An 18,638-nucleotide genomic window follows, 5' to 3' on the forward strand; every position below is an offset into this window, starting at 1 on the left:
AGCAAAAAAAATCTATATATTAATGCATATTCGCATGTGTTTTGTGCTTATATTTTTAAAATTAGTGATAAACTAAATTGTAATTTTAAATATAAAAAAAAAAACAAAATAAGAAACAAAAATACAATATGCATATACATCAAAGCGACTTCTCAAAAAAATTTGGCGACACTTATTCCTTGAAGGTGTCAGTGCAGTTCTCTGCATTTCGATCGGAATTCAACCATCCAAACCTTCCAGGTTCGTGAATTCTTCGTGTTTAGTGATGAATCAACTCATAATTGTGTGTTGAAAGGTGCCTGTGTGTGTCGTGTGGCGAACTGCTACAGTGTTCCGGCTCTTTTCCATGTGTTATTATGTTGTAAATTACGCAACTCAAAATGTTTTGAAACTTTCGTTTCACCAATGGCATTTACTAGCTTGGATCTATGTTTTTTTTTATATTTAAAACTGGGGGTGGGGTGGGGAGACAAAGGGTCTTTAGGTGGGTGTTTGATGGTGGAACTGTACGTGGATAATCGAGTACTTGTAAGTGGGTAGGTTTTATGATTCATGACTTTATCCAGTTCAAATTTGAGGTAATGCTTGAATAAATATACGATTTTCAAGATTCCGACGACTATTTTTCTATTATGGAACTGTGTAGGTACAATGGAAAGCAAAGTGAACTCAGAAGTGAATCAGCTTCCTGAAGCTGACTCATTACCTGACGGATTTGTTGAATCCTCGCCTCCAGAACATCTGGAGGAGGAAGTGACTGATTATAAAGAGGAAAAATTATCGCAGCTTGATTCTCGGTCAGATGTAGTGGTAACTGATACTGGTGGCACTTCTTTCGTTGAATTTGATGACAATGTAGGGGATCAAAGAGATAAAGTAATTAGTGTGGCAGATCCATTGGAAGCCGAGGCAGCTCCTGGATATGAAAAACATGATAAAGAGAAAAGTGATTGTTTTTACATTATCACGAGGATTTAGTTTTTATGCATGCAGATTTAAGTGGTGTGGTTGATTTTTTTGGTCAAATGGTTTGATGAGGAATAGAACCGAGTAAAATCACCATTGTTGTTGTAAATTGGGTTTCTTGATCATAAGCTTTAGAGTGTGTTTATATAGAGAGAACTATAAAAAATGGTGTTTGGTTGGAACAAAAGCACTCAAGAAAGACCCAAACTAGACATTCAGGCTTACAGGCTTCCACAGCAGCTGCTCATTCAGTAGACAAAGCTTTTTGAAAAATCACTTTTTCATTCTTCTATCCAAAATAAAGTTTTTATTTTTTCCTTAATAAGACTTCGAAACCTTATGTCAGGTATTTCTTTATCCAAATTGACATTAGTACGTGTTGTTTTACCTGTCGATGCATGATAATTGGATCATGGAACAAGAAAACATGATGAACAGATGCAATTTTTCCGACTCAACATTTCCATCAATTGCTTGGTGGAAAGAAAAATTATAGAGGATCAAAGACCTGTTTATTGATAAAACTATGCTCCATTTGTTGACTGCAAATTTTTCTTTCACGTTCCCAGATTTAATTTAATTCTTTTATGGGTCGACTCCATTTGACCGATTTACCGTTGGTAAAACTAGCTGGAGACTACTCATGTGTTAAGACAACATTCAATATACCCAATACAAATACCCCATCACATTATCGAAATGCTAAAACCCTTTAATTTTCGAACTTCATTTGGTTTGATCTGCAAAATCCTTAAAGCACTACAGATGTTAACAGGCTATCGTCATCCAAATGGTCAATTATCTGCTACCACTCCTGCCATTAATTTTCAGAACTATGTGACATGGAATTTAGAATAGTTTATTTTTTAATGTTATTTTGATTCTCTGAGTTACTAACAATTCACAACACTTGATTTTGCAGCTTTTGACAAAGATATGGCTATTCAGGCAGTTCGTTTGGAAGATATTTCTTTGAGAGGAAGTGCTGAGGACAACAAAATGGTATTCAGTAATGCCAGTGGCAGTGTCTTAAAAATATTAATTGATTTGTTATTGATATATAAATTGCCTCCTTTTACCCTGCTAAGTTTTCAAAAGTTTATACAGTTCATATAATTTTTCATGGGGAGCGAAAAAATGAATAATCTTTATGCACTTTCTGTGCACTTCATTATTGGAAAGTCATCTATAGATTGAAAAGATTAACATTAAAATTTTTATGCAATACCTTTTGGTTTCAGTATTAGTTATTACTCTTGCACCTTTATTTTATGCCAGGAAGTCTCCGAAGTGAAGCATAAGAATGTAAAGCGTTCCGTTATATCAGAGAAAGAGTTTTGAAATTCACTTTGAAGTATCAACAAGTCATTGTTGAAAGAGATTCTGGTACTCGATTATCTTTTTGACAAACAATCCCCTAATGTTAATATTCTCATCGATGTTTTCTGAAGGATTTGTAGATCCATGCTTTTGACTTCCATTTTTTCCTAGTTGTTTTTCCTTCAAAATTTTGTATATTTATGTTATTGAGCATGTTGAGTTCGTCTTAGATGCTTTGATGTGATGCCTATTTACTGTGTAATCTCGTTATGAGTGCATGCCAGAGGATCTCAATGTATTTACTTGATTCTTTTGACTATCATAACCTCGCATATTTAACTGAAATGGACTGCTTTATATCGTCGTGACTCTCAGAGTCTTTCCTGTTATTTGCTAATCCATGGATTCCTCTCTTCTGCAGCAGTTGCTGTTAGAGATAAACTTGAGTCATCGTGTCGGGAGCTGCAACGGCAAAATAAAATGCTAATGGAATTGCCTTGTCTTGCATAATATGTCTGCTCCAGCTCATGCATTTTCCAGGCTTGTTGGTTTCATCTATACCCACTTTAGAATCCCAATTTCATTTAAAAGCCTCTTACTCTCTTTGTTTACGTGTGTGCTGTGATTCAATTTGGATGTGAAGGAATGCTTGTCATTATATGTTGTATGCTGATTGCATCTCTTTAAGTTTTTCTTTTCTTATCAGGAGCTCTCTGTATTGTACTTGTCACTAAGTAAACTAGCGTAAACAATGTGTGTGTTGCGTATATGTAATGTATTTACTTGTTAAAATTACTTTTCTAATAAAATTTTAGTGATTTGTAAAAAAAATGTAATGGCAATTAAGATTATCTAATGGATTAGTGGGATGGAGGTTATGAGAAGTCGTAGGAAGTTTAAAAATATGTACAGAATTACAATATAATCGATTTTAGTTATTTAATCTTTCATCTTTATTACCTTGAAGGCTTGTTTTGGAATGCCACTTAAATATACCAAATTCGGTTTTATAAGGCCCTCTTTCTTCGTTAAATAGTAAGAGATATTGTGGTTGAAGATGTGTCACTCTTCACAAACAGAATGAGAAAGGTTCGAAAAATTCATAGTTTGTTTTCCATCAATCTTGAGGTTTAATGCTCAACGTATCATTTTGTGCTTCAGAAACACCATTGCGGTTACTTGATTGCCACTTATTGTTTCTTCATTTAATATGGTGTGGTTATATTGATCTTCTCTGCCTCGTCATCGATAGTATTGGCTTGAAACAATGAGGGATTGCTCTACTTTTTCAGGATGAATGCAAACGAGTGTCCTCAGATGGTCAAAATCTAAGAGTAGATCTGTCAAACAAGTTTCCAGATGCAATTAAGGTATACACAAACTCTTTCTAATATACTGTAAAGCTATGTCTGTCTTTGGTTTTATCTAGGGGTTAGGATCAGATGCAGCCCAATCTCTCATACCTTTCATTATGTAAAATTAACCCCTTTTCCATGTCAACCTTTATAGTTTGATATGATATGAAGTAAAAGGATTGGTTTCTTTTTACCAACATGTTAATTAGGTAGCATTTTGGTTGTCGTTGTCCATTGTCCACTGTGAACGACTCGTTTATTTAACTAGACTGTCAACTTTTTGTAGAATTTTTTAACTTGTTTGTTTCTTGCCCTCCCTTCCTCGCACTCCCTATATTTCCCTCTTTTTTTTGTGTATGTAATTTTTGGTTTTCCAGATTTTGGGTTATTCCGTGTTTTTATAGCTCTCATATTTAGTTGGCAACATGGTTCGTCCTCTTATTTGGTGATAGCTCTTTCCACATCATCATTATTAGCTACTCACCAGATTGGATTTCCTTGTGATGAATCTAGGATGCTACTCCAAACCTATTTCAGGCTGCATCAAAACTTTTCTTTAAGCATGTTTTCTTGAATGTTGATCTGACTGTCTTGAGTAAGCTTGCAATCTTACCCTTTTAGCATCTAACAGGCCGATACTTCTCTCTGGAACTTTATCTCTTCATGCACAAAGGTCTCACACTGGATTATTGTTCATTTTACTTTTCTTTCATATTCATCTTTCTCCACTCTATCGCAGGAAGTAAGTAGTAAACTGGAGGAGCAAAAAGATGAATGCCTATCTCAACTGAAAGAGAACGAGATGTAAGATTGAAGGTCATGGATATGATGGATAAAAAGAAGTTGTAAATATGCCTGCTTCTTCTTATCCTTTTAAGACCTTGCATAAATGAGCATATACTTGTTCTATGAAATGTTGTCATGCTCATGAAATTATGTCAAAATAGAATGTTTGATGTGTTGATTCCTGTTGGGTACATTGTTAGCAGAAAAGATGTTTGGTGACATATAACTATTTGAAGTGTTGTGTGTAACTAGATGAAAAGACGGTTAGAGTTCAATTGCTTGACATTCTTACTTTGATTGGAACTTACTGCCTTTCCAGTTTCGTGCAAGTGCACATTATCCATGCTTCTGATGATTCCAGGTTTGTTAATATCTAAAATTGACTGAATCAATAAGTCATTTCAATCTTATTTTCATAATTACTAAGTCAGCCTTTCTCTGTGGAACCACCTTGGTCAAGATATAGAGCCAAATGATTAAAGCCATTACTTCAACTATCTCTGGTTTTCCATTTGTCTTGATGTCCGCAACCATCTTGTTCCTGAGTTCCTGCTATGTGCAATAAATTTAAAGATTTAGGTTTCATTGTGGATCAGGAATTATGTTGGAGAGATCGGTTCCATTATCTAGTTTCAGGGACCATCTGTCTGGATTCAATCTCGAGTTTCTTGCATATTTGTCCTGATCATGTTATAATCGTTTTTTATGGTCACTGTGCGGATAAGAAATAAATAGATGTTTATTATTTAATGTACTCTGCGCGTTAATATTTTAAAATAATAAATTACTGAGAACTGTTAAATTATGTTCCTGTCTTTCTGTGTGCTTTTTTTTTCTTGAAATTTTCAATTGTTTAAAATGGTTCGTGAAATTCTCCCAATTCAGGTTAAAGACCAAGTTAAAACAACTTGAGCAGCAACATGCACAGAAGGTAGTTACACTGCCACGTGTTTTATTTCTAGTAATAAGAATTTTTTTTCTTGTGTATTTACTAGTTTTATCCAAAAATTGAACGTTTCACATAACTTGGCTTTGCCAGTTGAAACAAAAAACACTCTAACTTCAGCTTGCCGATTTGAAACATCAGCAACAAGAAATGAAATTGAAACAGGAGCAGTCCCAGATGAAACTCTATGCAGAGCAAGTTGCACAATTGCTAGAAACTGAAAAGAATTTGAGGTTGCAGCTAACTGCTGACGGGGAAAAGTTACAACAATTCAGGTAGGACAATGTTTCTTTCACGAAACACCTTACAGGGTGATTCTTTTAATGATAAATCGGTAGTATTTTCTTTTATAGACACACATTAAAGTTTCCCAATTATCTTTGCACAATGTTAAAGATCATTAAAGTTGAAGTTATTTTATGACTTCCTAGGTTTGATTGAGATAGACAATAACAATCATTTTCCCTTTGTTCTTGATGTACTGAGTTGACTTTCCAGAATTATATTTTATTTTGTTGTTGAAAGATAATGATAATAAGCATGGACCTATTTATCTGCCTGAATCCCTAATAATCTGAGATAGAACTGAAATCACCTCGAAAAGTTCTCCATTTTTCTTCAAACAGATGCTGTGCTGGCAGACATGGACCAAGTAGAATTTATGCATACACCAGGTTTCCTTGGAAGAAGACTTTGTAATATGATAAGTCTATCTCTCAAGCGCAAAATAACAGACTTACTATTTGGATTTCCTGCAATGATTTGGCAGCGTAATGTTGTCCATAAACTAGTTCCAGGAGGATGAATTCCAGATTATTTCCTGCTAGAATCACCTATGTGTAACTAATTGAAATTATTTAAAACAAAGTTAAATGTAGATAGAGGATGAATTCCAGTTTATGTCCTAGTCCTGTTTTTCTTCTTTCATTTCAATTTTTTCTTTGTCTGACACAGCCAATTTATTCTTTAATTGTTTCCCAGGAAGCATTACTGAAAAGCAATGAGGTTTTGAAAGTTTTAAGCAAGAAATTGAGAGAGTACGAAAGTGTTCCATGCTTAAATGTCAAAGATATATCACAACATTATGGATATTTCTTTTTCTTTGTAAAGCAAATTGTTGTCATCCTTGATGTTTCTGTTCTTGAACCAAGATGGCGAAATCGATGAAGGAACTTAAGAAGGAAAACACCTTTTTGAAGAGCGAATGCGAAAAATCAGACGTTACTCTTATAGAACTTGCAGATGAGGTATGTTTGATTTTAAAATCTCCTTGCAATGGACCTTTGTCAATTCCATGCCTTATTCCCTTATCATGTCTTTCTTCACATAATTGTTGTAGGAACAGTGTTTTGCCAGTTAATACAGGTACTTGGAAAATAACCTAGCAAATTCCCATGTTTGTAAAAGAGATCCATTGAAAGCCCAACTTCTGATGAAATCGTTGGTAATATGAAGATAGTACTTCTTCAGTCTAACAGAATCATGACAATATATATCATTTTTACCTACCAAGCAATTGCAAACAAGTTGCATTTTATTTTCGCTAAGAATGTGGTGGTTTTATATCCGGCATTAGATATGACAAATTTTCATGCTTTCTGACATTAGCATTCATCAGGACTGCTGTCTTCAACTTGCGTAGGAAACATTAACATCCTATATTTATACAGCGGGAACGTTTGAAGAAACAGCTCGAAAAAACAAGAAATGAAAAGGAAAAACTTGAGTCCATATGCCGCTCACTTCAGGCAGAGAGGAAAGCAAATGCACTAGGAAGCAATAGCTTGGACTCAATACCAGATTAAATCACACCATTGAAATATCTACTGCCTGTTATACAATCAATTGTATAACAGTTTGTACTTTGGTGCAGTGATTGTATAATAGTATACTTTGGTCGGAGTCGAGGTACTGTCAAATAAAGTTCAAAATTTTTTTGTCGGCGTAACTGGGTGTCTTCATGCCTACTTTCAGCTGTGTCCACGATCATAAATAGCAGTAGTACTGCTGTCCATAATATATTCACATATTCTCTCAAGTTTCCTATTTGCTGAATAGCAGTAGTACTATGTTCTCCTACTCTTTAATGTCATGGTTTAGGGCGAGTTATTACAAAGTTGTGCATATTATTTTGATCAGCACTCCAGATTTTTAGTAGTATTTTACCTGTCATTTCAAATGTAAGTTTATTATTGTAAGAAAAGAAGTACTTTTAGTGGCCGTATGTAGTTTTCTGCTGATTTCGATGATAGAGAATACCAAATGATGTTTTAGCGTCCTCTCTATATTTGATGAACAACTGCTGTGGCAGAGACTATTTTTCCATAAATCTTCAACCTCAGCCTCATCTCTCAAATAGGGGTGAATACAACAATTCCTTTCACTTGTCTGGTTGTGAAATATAGGCAGGTGGGATCCGATTTCTCGTACCGTCATGGTTAGAAACTTGGGAAAACTAAGTATTTTGCATTCGGTGAAATTGGCAGCGCCATTTGGTCCTTTAGGGAAACATCCAAACTCTCCCATTCAATGTTTGCCTTAAAAAGGTAGGAACAACTTACGTCAAAACAAGTTGACGCACAAATGACAAGCGTGCCCAGAGATATCTTCCCCCTCAAGTTTGTGACAGATTATTTCTGTATTTCCATTAACTAAATACAGTAAATACAAGGTTTCTGAGACATCACATCTAGAATTATAACATCAAACGGATGGATTCTGAATTGGTCCTAAAAAACTATTTTACATTGCGGAAAAATAAGACATTTTACCGCTGAAGGGTTGCTACTACCTGCCTATGTCCCCTTCTCTTCTCCACGTGATGTCCTCTTTCATCATGTTCCCCGACTGCAAACAAAATTGTTCAGCTTTAGCATAGTGCATTTTGATGGCAGCAACTGGATCTGAGACACCAGAACACTGGCCTCCAACAAGTACTCTTCCAACATTAACTCCAACAATCCCTCTTGATTGCTGTTGAATTCCTGAGACGACATTCAATATGTTCCTTCTTTGCATGTCAGTGATAAATATATCTTGTGGGTTCTTCATATCTGTGGTCAAAGGTCGCGCCTCTAGACTCTTTAGATGGTCTGTCAACCCATTGCTGTTGCATAGATCTCTACTGTGACAAACTGAAACACAGTTGAAAGAGCGGTCACTGCTCTTCACTATTCTCTGAAGTGGTGGCTGCTCGACTTTTGCTGCAGGCATAGAATAATTACTAAATGCTGAGGGATACTTGGCCAACAAGAGGGAAGAGTCGGCCACGGGAGGGAGGCCAGTCTGCATCCTGTTCCTATCCCAAAAACCGAAATTCGTAACAGGAGTATTTCCAGAGCCGAGGTGGTGGTTACTATCAAATTTTGACACTGCTGAACCTACGCTGACCTTCTGATCACCATTTAATTTCAGGTTCCGAGTCGGGCCATTGGATATATGATGCTGACCACCATTGTCATCAGTTGGTTGCCCGCTACAATTTGATTTCTGCTCGGAGGATGCTAAGATCTTACCAAACAATTTTACATCACCATTCCTAAAAGGTTTTTCCACATTAGATGAGCAGCTGGCTTGGGTTCTAGATTGACCAATGCTGTGTGGTTGCAATGGATGCAAAGCCTCGATTTCATGGGAATGAAATCTTGAGCTCCTACACTTCTGAAGAGAGAACCCTGCACGATGGGTAGAATACATTTTTCCATGAGAGGAATTTTGAAGCGGAACTGTTTTTTTGCAACTAACAAATCCTTTCATCTCCTTGTTCACTATTGGCCTGGGAACCGAGGACCCTCTTAGGAACTGACGAGGATCTGAACACGTGTGACCAGATAAATGCTGCTGACAATCACCTGTACCAACAATGCTCTGAGAATGCTCATCATCAACCCAATCAACACCAACAGCTGATAAAGCATTATGATTTGAAAGTTTCTGATATCTAATTGGAACAGAGAACAGTGTTGAGGACCTCAAGGATGCTATATGACTACTCTTCTCCCATGGATCGACACAAGATTTTTCATTACAGTTTTCAAGCACAGCCTTCTTTTGGAAAGAAATATAATCAGCTTGTGTAGCAGAATGTACATCCAGAAGAGGGGGAGAGGCATTCTCAGTCAGCTGCAACTCACACTTCATCCCAAGAACCGTGCAATTTATGCCACTGATATTGGCAGAATTAACATCAGTATCTTCAACTTTCTTATCAGCGAACACAAGTTCTGGTTCTCGGCAATCTTTCCCAAGATGCCCATCCGAAACCTCAACCAAAACCATGTCCTCACCTTCACTTGATTCCTTACGCAAGCGATGCTCAGCTGTCTCTTCAACCTTTTGTACAGTTTCCTCATCAGAGGATACGTCCATGGTACCGAGTTCCTGCACATATACACACACGTCATTTGCACTATTCCGTCTAATGATATCCACATTGAAGTCCATAACATGATTATGAAGTTGACAATCACCCATCAATTCACATCTCTTTGAATCAAGCTTCAAATGCCGTTTACATTCGATTACATCATATTCATGCCTTGATTTCATGTCAGATGGCAGAAGATCTTCCATCTTGCAATCCGACCCCTCATTGAAAACAACAGACCCAGTTTCCACAGCACTAGCATCTTCCATGTCACTACCACCTCCATTACCATCACCAGAGACTGCATTACCTTGTCCAGGTTGAATCAGATCCAACTCAAGACACTTCCTAGCTTTGCTAAAGAAAACCTTACATTGGTCCCTCGATCTTGTTCTGACACATTGTGAGATCCTCTCAAAATCTCTGCCATAAGATGACAGGGACTGAATAAAGATTGATTTCTCCGTATCACTCCAATCAGTATAATCCAGCTCCCCACATCTCTCATCGGAGCACTCATCATCAACACTCAATGTAACTTCAGGGGTTGAAGGACGCTTCATAGAAAACCGAACATTCTGGCACCTCCAATCCTGATATCCGTCCACAGGATCAACTGAACTCGTGATGCAAGAACTCAGAGCCTCGGACGATATGGAACCACAAATACCAGCCAATACATCAGCAGCTATGGCTTCTCTCTCATTGTCGTACAGATCTGGACCGTTAAACCTCTGAAAAGAACTATCATACGACCTTGGTGCTTTGTGACCAGTAGATGCACCAAAAGAAAACCTAGACATGCATTTCTGGTGAACCTCTGCACCCATATTGGCATGAGCCACAACTGCTGATGCTGCGCCCAGAATATCAAGGGAAGCCGAAGCAGCCCCACGGCCCCATCTTTTACCTGATGCAACAAGGTATGTAGTCGATTGGGAATTACCACATTTAAAAATGTCAGGCTTCTTTCTAGCTTTCTCAAAGCAGTCCGATTTGTGGTTCTTGTAGTAAAACTCAACACACTCTGCTGTTGTTTTATGATCTAGAAAGGATGCAATCTTCCTGAAATCTTTCCCAAAAGTAGCAAGCTTATCTATGAAGATATCCCTCTCTTCAGGCGTCCAGGTATTGATCATAGACCTTTCTGTTTCAAGGGTGTGAGGATCTTCCACAAGACCATTATCTGAAATAAACCTCGAAATCTGCATCTCCTTCTTGTCCAAAATTAAAGCAGGCATCTTCAAAGTATTTCTATATGGTTTAAACGAGGACACTGAAAGCAGCTCGCTAACAAAATCAATCACATCTTCTGCCAAGACTGTTTCAGAGTTCCCAGCTGCAAACATAGTCAAGGAGAATTAATGAAAAGTCCGGAGGAATTTTCTGATACAAAACCAATTTGGAATCTAAATATGTTCCAGCTATGAATGAAATATACAAGGAAATACATAAGGACAATCAGGTAATATTTGCAAAAAACTACAGAAAGGAATGTCATGGACCCAAACACGTCAGACCAGACCAGTATGCAAACGGATCAAGATGCAAAGCCCAAGGACATAATTTACCAACAATTCAGTCATAGAAGATTCAAGAATAAAAAATATGAAAATCTGCAAGTATTGATACAATCTTTAGTTACTTTCCATTTTTTCCATAAATGGCATACTTTCGGGATATAAGAATGCATTAAGCCAGGCCCTTCCTAAATGATGACTCTTTTTTTGTATTTAAACTACTCAACTAATGAATAAAAGGATATCTTGAATTCCAAATAATTACTATACTAAAGAGATCAATGGGTTCTGTCAAGGAACGAGCCCCTAAAAATTATTCAAGATAGATAAAAATGACAGAATAACCCACAAACCTATCTCGGAGCTCAAAGATCGACCTATCCATTGTCCAAAAACTAGATCCTCATCACAAGCTCATAACAAAGAACCACTCCAAACCACAAACCGGCTCATTTTTAAAGCAATCACCGGTACATATATCATCAATCGTTAATGCAGACACTTCAAACATTACAGACCATCACAAATCAAACCAACTGATCAATTAGCCAAGAACTACTTTTCTCGTATCTGATTATTTACAACAAAGCAATAAAGTGATGAGAAGATCATAGTTAGCTCCCATTTTCATGCAGCATGCAGACAGGCGAAGGAAGATGTATGACACTATAAAATCACAAGTTTATTTCAGTTGCCACACATAGGCATCTAAGATTTTTAGTCCAGTCCAGTCCTGTTTTGTTACAGAAGCAATTAGACTAAAAGAATGTTTTATTAACCAAATTTATAGAAAAATGGTTCTTTAATGCCAAATAACAAACACAATCCCTATTTATTTAATGTTAAAAAAGCCCAGCAATCTGCATGCATACGTCTATCTCCCTTGCGGCCATAGTTGTCACGGGCGAAAGCCTCACCGAGGCGCGCAAGGGCCACGGCGTCTTAGGCGCAAGGCGCACATTTTTAAATTATTTACAAAATTTATTTATTTTAGAATAAATATATTAAAATAAGAAATAATTAAGTCGCAATGTCACACAAAACAAAAAATAATTAATAAGTTCATAGTAATCAGAAACATGATTAAAATTCTTCAATCATCCAAATCAAGTTCATTTTCTTTCATCGAATCATCAAAGTCTCTACAACTTTCAGACTTGTATTATTTGACTACATCATTTTCTTGATCAACATCAATTTTTACTTCTTCATCTAAAACATGTGAAATTGGTCATTTTCTGGTTGTTTTGGATGTAAATTCCATCACTTTGTTCTTCTGTTCAGAGCTCTCTTCTTCAGATTCATGTGTTGGGGCGTTGGGTTTCTAGGTTTTGGGTTTGGGTTTGGGTTATTTGTTTTAAACAAGTAATTAAAAAAAACTCACCTAGGCGCACTTCCTGAGTGAACTTCCAAGGCTAGTCCAGGCGAGTGTCTGGGCTCGCCTTAGTGAATCGCTGCGCCTAGGATGAATCCAAACTAGCATCAAATATCTGTAGCATAAACTCATTTTTCAGCCAAAGGGCCAAATGAAATTGATTTGCAATACGATCTTTATTCCTATTATCAGCATTCAGTATTCTTCAAAGAATTGCCAAAACTCAGCTCTTCATATTTGAAGACAAATGAAATTGACCTCCAAACACTCATGCGATCTCTAATCCTAGTATCAGAATTGAGTTTTCTGTGACAAAAAACCAACTGAATGCATGAAAATAAATGCCAATCACAGTCGTATATCTTACGAAACCAAGGGCAAGCCAGAAAACTTCCTACCAAAAAAGACTCACAATTCTGACATAAAAATGCATCACAGTCAACACAACGTTAAAGTTAAAACAAAGTATAATTAAAGAGCTTCACCATGTGTCATTAATTCCAAAACAATACCCAGTTCTAGTCAAGGGTAAGCGCCTAAGTTCAAGGCCCAATGAAGATAGTGGCTATAGCTTGTGTCTAGAGACAACCTAGGTGATAAAGAACAAGTCTTGGTGCACTTAAAGGCTCAAGATGCCTCTAAAGGGTGTCTTAAATGTATTTAAGGCCCAGGTGGATAATACAAAGTAAGTCATCCATTCTCTAACGTGTAAGTACTGGATGAATATATGAAATTTTCACCACATATTAGAACTTTACGGTATTAGTGTATTATACCAAAATGCACCTCCTTCTGAGTATTGATTAGGTGTTGCAACTGTGTCAAAATATAAAACACTTGACGAGTACATAAAATTGACGTAGTTACGAAGTGATGGATGTTTTTTTACCAGCTGCAGAAATCCGAGCACAACTGAAACGATGCTTTTTATGCCCAATTAGATCTGGTTTCTTGTGAGCCAACGCTCGAAGTTTCCTCACAGAAACTAATCGACCTTGCAACCAGAAATGCTGAAATAACTTGTATTTAAGAGTAAGAACCTTCTCCTTGAACCTTAGAAATCGCTTCCTCCTTAGAAAGTTCTTTTTGATAACTGTGAGATCGCCTTGCAAGCAAGAGACACTGTAACACATTCCAAAATTGAAAATATTATTTTCGGAAGGTACTAACTTATTTAAAGCCTCAGAAGCCACATTTGCAGAATCTTTATTAGAAGCCAATATTGAGTGATAAATATCCGGAATATCATAACGCATATCACAGATCTCAGCAAGATCTGGACAACTTTTGGTTACAGTCAGCTCATCATAATCAGCATGGCCAGCATTCTTCCCATCATACAGACCATTATCTAGACATTTTTCGACCAAGTTACTAGAATTGTTACCAGCCAAATTCACCAAACCTCTAGCAGTCTGAGGACAAAAGTCCTCCACAGAAGAAGACACCTCAACACATTTTGAGGAAGCACATCCTGTGTAATCAGTATTCTCTACTTTCAACCTCACGTCCTCGGCTTTGATTGCGACAGGTGCATTTTCAACAATTGTACATTCAGATGAAACAAGGTGCAAAGGAGCATGCCTGAAAGAAAAATTGGAATCAGTAACTTGCTCCTCAAAATGTTTTAAGTGGGTCTCTTCTGGTTGCAAGCTGGGAACATCTGGAAGAGGGCAGTAACTTCTACGTTCTGATATCAATGACTTGAGTTCAGTTTCCAGCGAATCTATCTCAGATTCTGTCATTTCAAGTGCTTTGGACACGTCACTCTTCCACAAGAACAACTTGCTGGCTCCCACATAATAAGTCCCAGAACTTTGATCCCCAGATGGTAACAATTCGCTAACCAAAGAACTCATGCTAGAGAGTGATGAAAGTTCCAGGCTTTCTGACTTAAGCACCGGTCCATCAAAGGGAGTCTGGGATACAGTACTGGGTGAACATGTGAAATTAGATGCTCCGTGGTCAACTTTAGCACAATTGACTGTTTCTTTCTCTTCACTCCCTGTAACATTCAAACAAAAACGAAATAAGTATTAAGGAAGAAGAAGAAACCTACTGAACAAATGAGATAATATAAACAGTCATCAATCTCAATTCTGCGGTCCAAAATATAATATTAAAAATCACAACCAGGAGTTCATCAGCAATGTAATGTAGCTAACTTCATCATTAAAAAAGGCAAAACAATACAATCAGAAGTTCTCTAGCGATGAGAAATTGCTTCTTCTGTCAATACAAAGTTAAAGGAAAATTATTAGACAACTTCAAAATTACATACTTGGCATTGCCTTCAAGATCCGATTTTGTAAACTGGTTACAACATTAGTTGCATGCCTAGACAAGTATAAACAGTTGAATGAAAATAAATCCCAGGCCTACCTCTACCATGAAGAACAATCTCGCATCATAAAGCAAAAATCATTCAATGATGAAAAGCTCATCTGAAATTCACTTAAAAGCAGTCATGAAAATACTCAAATATGTCCACCAATAACAAATCACATCTATGCTCTGCATTCTACTTCCTTGCAGGTGTACATACTCCCATGTCATTACTAACCCACCTAAATTTTGTGGGTAGTAAATTAGTAATTACATAAAAGGCTAATGAAGCTATAAAAGAAAGGTACATTATGTAACAATGACCACATATTACCTGGTGAAGAACTACAAGCAGCCAAAGACGGAGTTGCTGGTGAGGTACAATCTTCCAAATCTGCAACTCTTTGACTCTTTTCAAGCATGTTCATGGTGTGAGCATGTACAGTTTCTTCTATATTATCGAATCTGATGACCATGGAATTATTTATTGCATCGTCTTCATGGCCATCAACTTTCTTTTTCTCATACTTTGCCAGTCCCTCTCCCCAGCCAAGACGTTGCTTCTTCCTGGAAATAGGCTCCTCTGAAGATGCTGCAGCAAATGTCATCAAACCAGAAGCACCAACATCAGCTGTAGGAGACTGCACAGGTGTCACTTTCTTTTGCTGCACCTCAGCAGCTATCTCAATAGAGTCCACTCCCACGCTCTTTGAGCTACTTGAATGGCTGAGGCAAGAGCCCCTTGATGATAAGCTCCTTGACCTTGACCATTTCAGAGGCTTCCAATTTATTGACGCCATGCGTGTTTCTTTCTCATATTTCCCTGTATTCACCAACTCATCCACATTGCCATCACCCTTATCTGGCTGTTCTTTTGCAATAGAATCAGGTTTTTCTGATTTGAGTTCATCAAGAGTGGGATGAGAAAAGTTGTTCTCGTTTCTGTTCTCACCCTCATTATTGCGAGCTTCAGCATTCTCTATAGACCTCTGTTCATTAATCTCAACGCTTCTTCCAGGACCGTCCGATGATGCAGAAGGTTCCCGATAGGTTGCTCTCCAATATTTTTGGCTAAAGGACCCCCTATTATCTTTGAAATTTCTGAGATGCCTAACTCCATCACTGCCCAGACCGTAAGGCCGAAAATTCTCTTCATCTAAATTCCTGTCACTGAATCGAGACCCGTTGGGAAGAAATCCATGACCAACATACTCAGGATGCATGTGCCAAGCAGCTTGCTTTCCATGACCTTAAGGGGATATAACGAGGAAAATGATTTTGTAAAACCCAAAAATGGGAGGCTGTAAACTTGTAGAGCACAGAAAGGGAAAATAACCAGGTAAAGGATGCCCAAAAAAAAATCACGCCTAAGCAAGATTTCAGCACTTGTCAAGGCAATCAAAAGAATAGAGCATACATGATCAAAAACAAAAATAGAGCACAGACGAATTTAACACCATAAACATCGTCACCTTTTCAATGCTTCAGTTTTTTTACATATCACATCTACTCCAACCTTATCCACCAAAAACCAATCACATAATTCATACCTGAAAATTATGGCCACATACCAGGGCCCCTTTTCTTCTTCCACAAATTACTTAGAATGAAGTATGGAAAAACTTTTCCCATAATTTAAGGGCTAAAGACCTCAACTTTCCATTGATTACTCGAAAAAATCGACCAATTTCAATTAACCAAAAATAAATTCTGTATAGCCCAATTTGACAAAACTAAAGGGTAACCGCACTGTTCAGACTCTATTACCGGAAGAAAATAATACGTAAAAGAAATTACGAAATTCGATATCCAATTGAATACTGACCTGGAGGAAGAGGGCCAGAACGGAAATCAGAGTACCAACGCGGCTGTTGTTGCTGATAGTGTTGGCGGCGATAAGGCGGAGGGTGGGGCGGCGGTGCATCGGGGTGGTGTTGGTCTCTCCATCTGGGAGGCCAACCGCCTCCGTACCCACCGCCAAAACGAGGGTCCGACCCGGATCTCTCGTGCTTCCGGAAGTCTCTCCGATCCCATGGAAAAGGCTCCGCCGGCATCAAATCCTACACTACTACTTAACAAATTATGGCTTTTTCTGTACCTTGTCACCTCATTCAATGCCTCGTACGCCAAGAAAAGAATGCCAATCTAATTTGAACTCCAGGGTCCAAGGACAAAAAAAAATCAAAAAAGAAGCAATCAATCACAAGCGATAAAACACCTTAATTTAGATTTCCCATTTTCTGGGACAATTGAAAGTGAGAATGCGCCGCGATGAGGGACAAAAGGTGGAAGAGGGCAATTGACAATCGAAGAGGGATTTTCTTGGGCGCGGCGCTCTGATTCTCGATTATATTATATTATTATTTTTGTTTTGTGAGAGAGCAGCGATGATGTGAGACATGCAGGCGGGTGTTCGATTAGGGTTTCTACCGCGTGCGCGCCGATTCTATATACGTGGTTGTACATTTTGGATGGTATGGAATAAGAGAATCTAGCCGAGTTGTACTTATATACCAAAGCAGCCAATAGAATTTGAATCTGGTCTTGAGGTCTCATCCTTCTCACTGAGGCAAGTGACTTTAGTTTGAGATTGACTATCTTGAATAATTTTAATTTTAATATTGATATATATATATAGACAGTTCATGTCAGTTTTTTTTATAATTTCGATCCATCGTACCAATATATATAATGAACGAAACAGATAGTTAAGATGCTATCGTAATATTACATGTGAAGTAGACGTTTGTGTTTTCAATTATGGATACTGATGTCTTTTAGCTGTGATATAACGAACGAAGCAGGTGGTTAAGATGATATCGTAACGTTACACGTGAAGTAGACGTTTGTGTTTTCAATTGTGGATATTGATGTCTTTTAGCTGTGAAATATAACGAGATAACAGACAATTTTTTGGTATCACTGTGTCTTTTATTGTGAAAATTATCTGATGTGCGAGACAATAACACACACTACAATACAATAAAAATGTCGTTATCGCATTAATTTCATATCTAACTAATCATAGTAAATTCCAAGCACTTATAATTTGACGTGTTGAGAGGAAATTGATTTATGAAAAAGATATAAAATAATAAATATAGTTGGATGATATGTGAATCAATGATCTCGTCTCATGTATGAGGTTGCAAAGATTTTTCATATAGTTAAATCGACATTTTCTTAATTATCTTAAATATCTCATATTCTAATGATATGTTTTTTAAAACGAGTAGGTCTCTTGTGAGACGTTCTCACGAATCTTTATCTGTAAGACGGATCAATCTTACCGATATTCACAATAAAAAGTAATACTCTTAACATAAAAAGTAATATTTTTTCATTGATAATCCAAATAACATATCTGTTTCATAAAATACGACATGTACAATCTCACACAAGTTTTTATCTTTTAAAACATGGTTTATTTATTCGTCTCTTTTCATATTATTTGATTATTTCCATCCGTTTGTTTGTATCAAATGATTTTTATCGCTTTTTAAAATGTTTCTTTCTACCTTGATTTGACGTCCACGATCCAATCAACTTTTAGATTTCTTTTAAAAAAATCTAAATTACACCAACAGAGAGTTGGATAACCAACTAGAATTCAAAGATTGATAAAATAAAACAATAGTTTGACTTTACAAAATTTCTTTGCCTTTTCTGAGTACAAACA

At 37.1% G+C, this 18,638-nt stretch overlaps 1 protein-coding gene and 1 pseudogene across 1 annotated transcript; one reads left to right on the top strand and one right to left on the bottom strand.

The window, feature by feature from the left end:
- Nucleotides 1–1,665: 1,665 nt before the first annotated feature.
- Nucleotides 1,666–7,412, top strand: LOC140820902 (uncharacterized; annotated as a pseudogene).
- Nucleotides 7,413–7,992: 580 nt separating this feature from the next.
- Nucleotides 7,993–17,442, bottom strand: LOC140820895 (uncharacterized). Its single transcript, XM_073181272.1, has 4 exons — nucleotides 16,785–17,442; nucleotides 15,294–16,208; nucleotides 13,524–14,639; nucleotides 7,993–11,078 (listed from the first exon to the last, which is right to left on the bottom strand). Exons 1-4 carry the CDS (start codon nucleotides 17,011–17,013, stop codon nucleotides 8,161–8,163), a joined length of 5,178 nt encoding a protein of 1,725 aa, XP_073037373.1. The 5' UTR covers nucleotides 17,014–17,442; the 3' UTR covers nucleotides 7,993–8,160.
- Between the last annotated feature and the right edge of the window lie 1,196 nt (nucleotides 17,443–18,638).

Source organism: Primulina eburnea, chromosome 2, assembly GCF_022965805.1.
Source record: "Primulina eburnea isolate SZY01 chromosome 2, ASM2296580v1, whole genome shotgun sequence".
Classification (NCBI taxonomy): Eukaryota; Viridiplantae; Streptophyta; class Magnoliopsida; order Lamiales; family Gesneriaceae; genus Primulina; species Primulina eburnea.

Bases quoted from the DNA above. Each gene is read 5' to 3' on its own strand.
- LOC140820895 (XM_073181272.1), bottom strand. From the start codon at position 17,013: ATGCCGGCGGAGCCTTTTCCATGGGATCGGAGAGACTTCCGGAAGCAC. The intron at 16,209-16,784 runs GTCAGTATTCAA...TATCCCCTTAAG, and splicing joins TTCTGGCCCTCTTCCTCCAG to GTCATGGAAAGCAAGCTGCT. The intron at 14,640-15,293 runs GTAATATGTGGT...TGAATGTTACAG, and splicing joins TGCTTGTAGTTCTTCACCAG to GGAGTGAAGAGAAAGAAACA.